This window comes from Asterias rubens, chromosome 20 (assembly GCF_902459465.1).
Source record: "Asterias rubens chromosome 20, eAstRub1.3, whole genome shotgun sequence".
Taxonomy (NCBI): Eukaryota; Metazoa; Echinodermata; class Asteroidea; order Forcipulatida; family Asteriidae; genus Asterias; species Asterias rubens.
In genome coordinates this window covers 2481042-2490062 of record NC_047081.1, presented here as the reverse complement: position 1 = coordinate 2490062, position 9021 = coordinate 2481042, and the positions used below count along the sequence as shown (strand labels likewise).

At 38.8% G+C, this 9021-nt stretch overlaps 1 protein-coding gene across 1 annotated transcript in view; it reads right to left on the bottom strand.

The window, feature by feature from the left end:
• The window catches only part of LOC117303945 (calcium/calmodulin-dependent protein kinase type II delta chain-like), a 60227-nt gene continuing 51206 nt past the window's right edge, over positions 1–9021 (bottom strand). The window contains exon 17 of the mRNA XM_033788413.1: positions 1–7537. Within this exon, the coding sequence (XP_033644304.1) occupies positions 7420–7537 (118 nt within the window). The 3' untranslated portion in view covers positions 1–7419. The remainder of the gene's footprint in view (positions 7538–9021) is intronic.

Below are 9021 nucleotides of genomic sequence, written 5' to 3'. Positions count from 1 at the left end.
TTATATACTATTTTTCGGTTTATTTTAGAGCGCCCTCTAGAGTCAGCATTGTGATATTGACAATAACTTCATATATGTATATATATTATTTATATATCTCAGCGGCAGCCATCGAAGAGTAAGTATCTCCAGGCCGAATTTCATTAAGCGGTTAAGCATAAAATACTGCTTAGCAAATAGTGGGGCACCAGTTGCAATAATGTAAACTTCATGGAATTTAGCTGGTGACCAGTTTCTGTTATGCAAGATTTGTATGAGCTTAGCAATTTTTATATGCTTACAGGCTTCATGTAGTTGGGACCTCGTGTCAGTGGGGTGTCATACTATAGTTCGCCGGGAACCAGACATGAAATTAAAAGAGTCTGGTTCCACAACTTAATTGTGTTTAAACTAGAGTAGACAACGTCAAGTAACACGTCCAAGATGGCTGCCGTCCAGACAAAAACTTCATAATGATGAATAAATTCAAAAAAGTATAAGACAGATTTTCTAATAAACATCCGTCCGAATTATCTACACGACTTAAAGATATAAGAAATATAACATTAATAATAATAATATATAATCATTTTCTAGCACTATATGACTTTTGCACATCGTGGAGTAAATCTAAACCAAGAGAGAGAGATTTAAGAGACAGTTTTTAAACGGTGCACTCTAGCTATAAATGTACACATTACAATAGCCACACGAGATACTGCGAGTGTGAAGCATATAGTGAAAAAAGGAGGGTTTTTGTACTTTCCCGCCCTCTGGTAGACTTGGTTCAAGTCGCAATCCCGTGCATGCCACCGCCAGAAAATTATTGTCTTGTCCCCAACCTGTTCCGAACGCGGAACCACATTTTGACCACGAGCGCTGCACCTTGTTGTAGTGTAGTTGGCGCGATATGCTAAATGACCTTTCATACGAAAACGGGACTTGAATCAAGTCTAGCCCTCAGGCCAACCGAGCCCTCTCATGATTAACATCAAGGGCAACCCCTAAAAAACATCGCAATTATGAGTATCAAAGTCGACACTCGATCAGCATGATGCAAATTAAAAAAGATAGAAAAAAACGTCACCAGTAATTCTATGTGCTCAGACAGCTACAAATTAAAGATTCGATTACAGATGACGAAAATTCAATTATGGAATCTTGCCCCCGACAAGGCTGAATATTGGATGCTCCACAGTCAACAAATTCTCGAACAGTGATCCGCAACAAATTTTCTCTCGTTATAAGCCGAAACCGTTTTTAAGTCTTCGCTTCTTGTCGGAATCTTGCCAATCTTGCCAATCACCCAAGTTCTAACTTGATTATTTGCAATCGTAACCAGCTCGAGCAAAACATTTACCGATACAGCAGATTTACTACGTAACAATAATGATGATTGAAGTTCAGATATTAACACGCTATTTTATTTCAGATCAAATCGCTCGCGTAAAAACAAAGTAACACACCATTTCACTGGATAGGCTTGCCAAATCACATTTATTTTGTTCTTTTACACGACTGCGGGCAAAATTGGACATGTTACGCTTTAAAACATGTTGACAATCATTATAAAACTGAATCGACAGCAGTAACCAAATAAATGAACGATCGATACCACAACGATGCTGCTGCACTGCCTGCAGGCATCACTCGTCAAAATGAGCGAAAGAATTCCAGAGAGTTGACATGTATCACTGGCAAGATTTTACATGGAAATAATAAACCAGCCACGAACAAAAGTGACTAGCAATTAAAGTTATAACTGGGTTTTGTTCTGTTGTTTTTTTTGTATCCAGTTTTAAAAAAGGATGGCACATAGGCTATAGTTATCATGAATCTGACATTTACGTTTTTTTCTTCCGTTTCTACTCAGGACAACAGGAACCATTGTTCCCTTGTTCTTGATTGCTGCCAGCGAGTTCGCCGTTCAACAATGGGTAATTAAGACCACCTGGTTTTAGGTCCTCTCCGCTGAAAACTGCACGCATGACGATTTGTCATGTTTTAATTGGAATACGCCGGGAAAAGATATTGCACACGGAAATTGCCTCTTTTCCAATTTTTACAGCCTCCACCCACAGGAAAGATGTGCCAATATCAAGGATACAGAGGCGATTCAATCATTAATGGTGTCTCAAATTCACTCCCGCAAAAACCCTTCTTTTTAATATTTTTTAATAAGAGATATCAGCCTTTGATTTTGAATGCAATCAATATTGGGTTGTACGGAAATGGCATTTCTGAAATGCTCGGAAATGACCAGAGAGAAACTGTATCTTGAAGGAAAAAAAATAGCTCAAAATTGAAATGGACAGCCTTTATTTTAATGTACATGTATATTGTATCGATCTTGGTTTCAGCGTGACGAAAGTGTACAAATTCGCCAAGCGAAAAAATTGACTTTTATTACAAGCAACTGAAGTTGCTTGTAATATCGATGTTGATAGTTGGCCTTTGGATAAGCCAACTCGGAATTCATTGTTGCAATAATCGGCCCTTATGACATGCATACTTTTTCAAAAGAGTTGCCACCGCAGTTGCAGTGAATGTTTTGGGTTGCAGTTGTTTGTGTCCGCAAAGAGTTTAAAAGAATATAATAGACACGGCACTAGAAGTTGTCCGAGCACTTGAAAGTCCGACCGGCGAATGTGTGTACGGGCCGAGTCGCGGTGCCTCGATGCATCGCGGCAACCTTCGGTACACCATCGAGTATAGTGCTACCCATGTGTACCAGTGATATACCAGTGGTGTAGCGATGGTGTATCATAGGTGTATCAGAGGTTTACCAAAGTTGTTCCAATAGTGCAACCTTGTTTACCACTGGTTTACCATTGGTGTACACATGGTGCACCAGTGGTGTACACCAATGGAGTATCGAAGGTTTACCAGGTTTGTATCAGTGGTGCCAATCTGGTTTACCAGTCGCGTGTGGTGTAGCGAAGGAGTACCAATGGTTTATCAAAGGCTTTACCAAAGCTGTACCAGTAGTACAGCAATGGTTTACCAGTGGTATACCAAACATTTACCAGGGTTGTACTTAGATTGTACCACCAATGCTGTCGCTCTGGTTTACCAGCCATATAACACTGGTAAGCGAGTAGTGGTTAAAATGGTTACACTGGTTTCACTGATGCACTAAAAATTCAAGAATCACACATGTCATTTCAGGCTCGTTTAGCATACGATGTGACCGTGTCAAAAAGCATACAAGATGATAGGCACTCTCTTTATTAGTGTCAAGACACACAAGCAGGGCTTTTAAGGTACATTATTTTTTCAGAAGCAAAGACCCAGAACAATAATGGGTGTGCATACTGATGTCACACACGGCAACTTCGATTAGAAGTCCACATGCTATTAAAAAGTAATACAAAAATAATATCAAAATGTATCAATCCTTAGCTTTGCAACTGAGCGACATTCATACTAAACTGGTACCCGTGTTCACTGGCCCTCACTTATTTTTAATTTTTTGAGAGCTATCGTGAAGAAGGTTTCAAGGTTCCTACTTCCTATTCTCTCTCCAAAAAAAATGTGTCTACAATATTCAACTTCGACCGACGCACGCGAGACATAGAATATGTTAACGTGATCACTGAGCTTAATATGCGTGATCGCAAGGCTCAATGCACGATCACTTGTCTCGATGTAGAAGCACTGGACTCAATGCGTGAACACACATGCGTGATCCCTTGAGTGGATGCATGATACTTGGCTCATCCCAATGCGTGGTCACTTGACTCAATCCGTGATAGCTTGGCTCAATCCGTGATAGCTTGGCTCAATGCGTGATAACTTGGATCAATGCAAGATCACTTGGCTCAATCCGTGATAGCTTCGCTCAATGCGTGATCACTTGGATCAATGCAAGATCACTTGGCTCAATGCGTGACAACTTGGCTCAATGCGCGACAACTTGGCTCAATGCGTGACAATTTGGCTCAATGCGGGATCACTTGGTTCAATGCGTGATGACTTTGGCTCAATGCGTGATCACTTAGCTCAATGCGTGATCACTTGACTCAATCCGTGATGACTTTGGCTCAATGCGTGATCACTTGACTCAATGCGTGATCACTTGGCTCAATGCGTGGTGCACGGCACACGGGGGAAGTTTGGTCAAAAACTTCTAGACCTGTCGGTCATTTCTCTGAACATGAGGTGTTAAGGTGTGGTGAAATATTAGTGAGGAGTGAGATTGCCTGCAATAGTGTCATTGCGTGAGACACAAGGCACAAACGTTCACACTCTCTCGTCATTAAAACCTCCGCACATTAATCAAAGAGCCGGCCCGACTGCTGTTGCAATGTGACCCTACCAAAAAAAATGGCTATCAATACACGCAGGCAAAGACGTCAGCATGACGTAATAACCCAATGGTAACCAATCAAAACGCTGATTAGTGGCTGGTTGATGCCTGCCTGGCGTTATTAAAGAGGATATTCTGCGACCAGCTCAACTGGTAATCCGAAACACCATCATAACCACTGTGAAAAAGTGTTTCTAACGTCAAATTGATGTTTTAAACTGTGAGACTTTAAATTGATTCTCCGGACTTACTCTATCTACATAAAAAATGTGAGACATCACTCGTAAGATTCACCCTCAACGAGTCCCCAGTAAAGAGTTAAAAGTGTAAAATCGAACGGCACAAATAAGTGCCCTTCTTCACGACATCTTAAGGGTTTATCGCAGCGAAAAAGCAAGACAATGCAAGTTTCCACTTTAGACGCAAATCCATCAAAGTGCTGATTTGTGATTTTCATCTTCACTTAAAGACCCGTCAGGTCAGCTTGAGTTAAATGAGGTTCTCATATTTACATTTATTTTAATTGACATTAAAATACGTAGGAATTGATTTATCACTAATTTCACTGAAAATGAGTCTTATATTTCTGTGGAACGGTTAGTTTAACACATCAACGTGCCCAACATTGTACAAAACAGCCAAAAAAATGCACACGTGGTCAACCTTCTTCACCTGGTAGTCTCGTGTAACCAGAGGTTTGCATCTTAATTTCGTAGACTATGTAATGTGTGCAAGCACCATAACGGCTTGGGAGGAAGGCTACCATATTTGAGAATCATTAATTTAGAATTTCAACACCGGGCCACTTCCAGAAGTGGACTTTTACAACCACTCCAAGAAAAAAAAGAACACAGTGTCTCTCGCACATACAAAAATATCAGACGTAGGTGTCTTTGAAAGTTACCAAGTTACAAGAATTACTTTGGAGGAAAAACAAAAATAAGAAAAACAATTAAGCAAAGCGATAAAATTAACCATCTTTTTTAGACACTTACATACCAATAAACAGGAGCGACAATGTACACAAAATACACCCCAGAACACTACAGAATTTATCCAGATCATAATTCTTAAACTCCTATAATTCATTAATATGAGATAATCATCACCAAAAATTGTTTTTAAGTGTTTGATAAAATGGCACAATTAACATCAAAAAGTAGATGAATTTTTTCTAATATTTATTTTAAGGTAGTGCTGCAGTCAAATCTTTATCAATTTACCGCAAACACTAATTGTTATTACTCCCTAACCCTTGACCTCACTATTGATATTCACATTGTTATTAAATATACCAAATTATTAATCATAATTGTACATCAAAGCTTTCTTCAGTAAACAGCCATCCAAATCAATCATCAACTTATGACCTTTCAACTTTGACCCTTCACACGTCATCTTCAAACCCTTTTCTTAAACTTTTCCGTTTATAAACACTTCCTTATCTTTCCCCCACACAACAGGCACTGGAACAAGAAGTTTCTTCAAAATAAAAAATCAACAAAACAAAAAACACTTTTTTTGTTTTACTCCACACATGCAGCAACAACTTTTATATAGAAAAAAAGAAAATTGAATCAACTTGTTAGGTCAATCATTACTTTTTAAATCCCGAAAAATCTTACACAAATCTTTTACTATTTCTTGCATAAAAATGGCTCAACAAATATACAAATAAGGGCTGTTTTTAAACTGCTTTATATTTCAACCTGCTGTATAGGTACCTGGGTGTCTAATGGAATTAACCAGACTGACTAAAACGGTTGCCTGCTATCAACAATTATTTAAGACTTGTCACACTACCTTCAAGATCGTTAAGTTGTACATCTGATCTTTCTAAGAATTTTTACAGAACGTCTTCTCAACCAAAGGATGGTGTTTAAGCTATTAAATTGCATAAGATGCATTGGTGTCTGTGGATAGCGGGATCTTTTTAAGTTCAAATTTCTATCTCCACATCCGTGTCAAATCTAGCAGGTTGGATGGCGGGGAAATTTCTAAACGGATGTATCATTATACACCACTTAAGACAACATGATTTACATACAAATGAAGAAATTAAACAACACATTCAGAAAATTCAAGAAGGCAAAAATAGAGGCAGAAAAATTAGGGGATGAGGAGAAGTCTGGAAAAGAGTTAATGACATTTTCTTGTCTCTCGATTGGATACCGCGAATGAGAAAACAGATGGAAACTTCCAGCCATGAAGCAAAATGGCTGGACGAGTCTTGCACCTCTACAACTCTCAATCACTCCACAGTCACACCTCCCAAAAAACTGTCCTCTAAGTATTTCAGGAAGCTTCGGGGAAGCAACTAAAATGAGGAATGAATAAAGAACACGAAACACCCTTGACAAGAATACAACACGACAAACTGAAAGACAGAATATAAACAAAAAAAGAATCGCCAAATAATATCCAAAGTGTCGAAGCCTCATAAACTGGCCGTTCGCTAGCAACTACAAACATGATTACTTTCGTTTTCCCTAAAACAAAGACTTCTCCACATCCTACTCGAGCAAAAAAGTGTTATCTTGGTGCTACCAAGAAGAATGACAAAACTGTGGAACTGTAGAGACAAGTGTTTAAAAGTCTTGTCCCTGAACGTCTTGTACAAGCATCGTCTGTCAAAGAACAAGACACCAGGCTTTCTTGCAAATTGACAGTACCACTCCAAGCTCAAATCCTCAAAACCTAAATCCGTGTGGGCTTTGTGCTACACTATGTGTATATCAATGCCACTACTCCACTCCAACAACCCCAGTGCCAGGTTCCGTTTCTTCTCGCCTCTGAAAAACGTAAAGAAAATACAAACAAGCTGGAGCCCTTTCTGGCGTCAACCCTGGATTGACTCTAAACCAGCCAAAATCCCCAAAACGGGGACATTTCAGACACCATGACTTGTTTTTGAGATTTCATCACAAAAAGTCGTAACGGTTCAAACAGGGTTTCGATTTCAAGAGAGTGTATACATCTCTACAAAACTATCAACCCCTTTAAATACCAGCCCTGCAAAGATAACACAGACCACATAAGCACCTCTTAAAGGGAAATGCTCCTTAAAGGGCTGTGTGGACCGGGGACAAAATGAGGTGGTGGTACAAGAGACACTGTTGACAGGTCCTTGGCTATTTGGTTGGGGCGCTTGGAGCTCCGGAGCGGTGAAAGTGGATATTCTGCCATTTACTGTCCCTGCGTTGCCATACCCGTGTCTCTTCGGATTGGTTAGTGACAGGTAAGCCGTTCCTGGAATATAAAGCATGACCCGCTTTGAATTAGTTTATAGAACTATTGTGATAAAATACAAGCCAATAATATGAGGTCAGGGGTGGATTTCACAAAGAGTTAGGACCAGTTACTCATTTTGAATAAGGACTAGCCTTAAGTTCTTAACTTCTCATATGACTAGTCCTAAGTGAATACTAGTCCTAACTCTTTGTGAAATCGACCCCAGGGGACAGAATCTTCTGTCACACAATACCATAACTTTTGCATCACAGATATAATCATTTAAACAGCTTAACGATCCCATTTTGGAGAAAATAAACATCTGGAGTGTGAGATATTCCAGATAGCTTTCGTATAGCAATGCAAATGGGGTCATTATAATTATGGGGTCATTATAACTATTGGGGTCATTAAAACTATTGGGGTCATTATAACTATTGGGGTCATTATAACTATTGGGGCCATTATAACTGTTGGGTTCATCATAACTTTTGGGGTCGTTAAAACTATTTGGGTCATTATAACTAGTAGGGCGATTTATTGCCCACGGCCCTAAACACAAATATACAAATTATAATAGCTCTGTCAGCAATGGAAAATAACTGGTAGGTATATAGGCCTACGTAGAGAGTTATAATAAATTTATATCAATGGATAAGGCCAATCTATGACCGCTGGAGAAACAAAAACATAATACAGTTGAGAGAAAGATATTCAATGGTCAAATAGGCAAAGACACAATAAGGACAATAATGATATAATGACCATTCATAAGATAAATCAGAAATTTAGGATAGCTTGTGCAGCACCCCAATTAATCAATATAATGAATAAGGGCATTATGAAAAAAAGAACAAAGTGAAATATGGCCCCCTGGTCAAAACACTGGTTTGTGCCGACACATTTTCGAAATTGACCAGCTGGCACCAAAACAGGGAAAATAGCAATGCACACAAGATAAAATACCCACATTGTCATTATTGGCAACGTGACAAACTATGGAGAAGGCTAATGTTATAATGCCTGCAGGACAGAAACATCTATGTTCAATACATTTGGTCAGATAAACACATCATCAATGCAATTATTGCCCACAAGGTGACAAGAGGCAAATAGTTATAAGTTGTACTCACAAGTCATTAAACTGAGTAAGGTCAATGTTACAATGCAAGGGCAATATTACATTGCCCTTAAACAAAACATTTGGTTAAATTAGGATCAGGCTTACCAGTCCATACATTGATCGAGACAAAACTAAATTGCCTCAAAACCAAATAAAACATTAAAAAAAAAAAAAATTGCATTAACCAGTCAATATACTGAATGGGGCCAAGGTTTATATATTGCCCTCAAACAAAACATTTTTTAAGGAGGATTCAGCTTACCAGTCAATACATTAAATGAGACTAGGTTATATTGCCTCAAAACCAAATAAAACATTGAAAAAGAGAACACATTCACCAGTCAATATAACATGAGTGTGGCCAAAGTTATATTGCCCC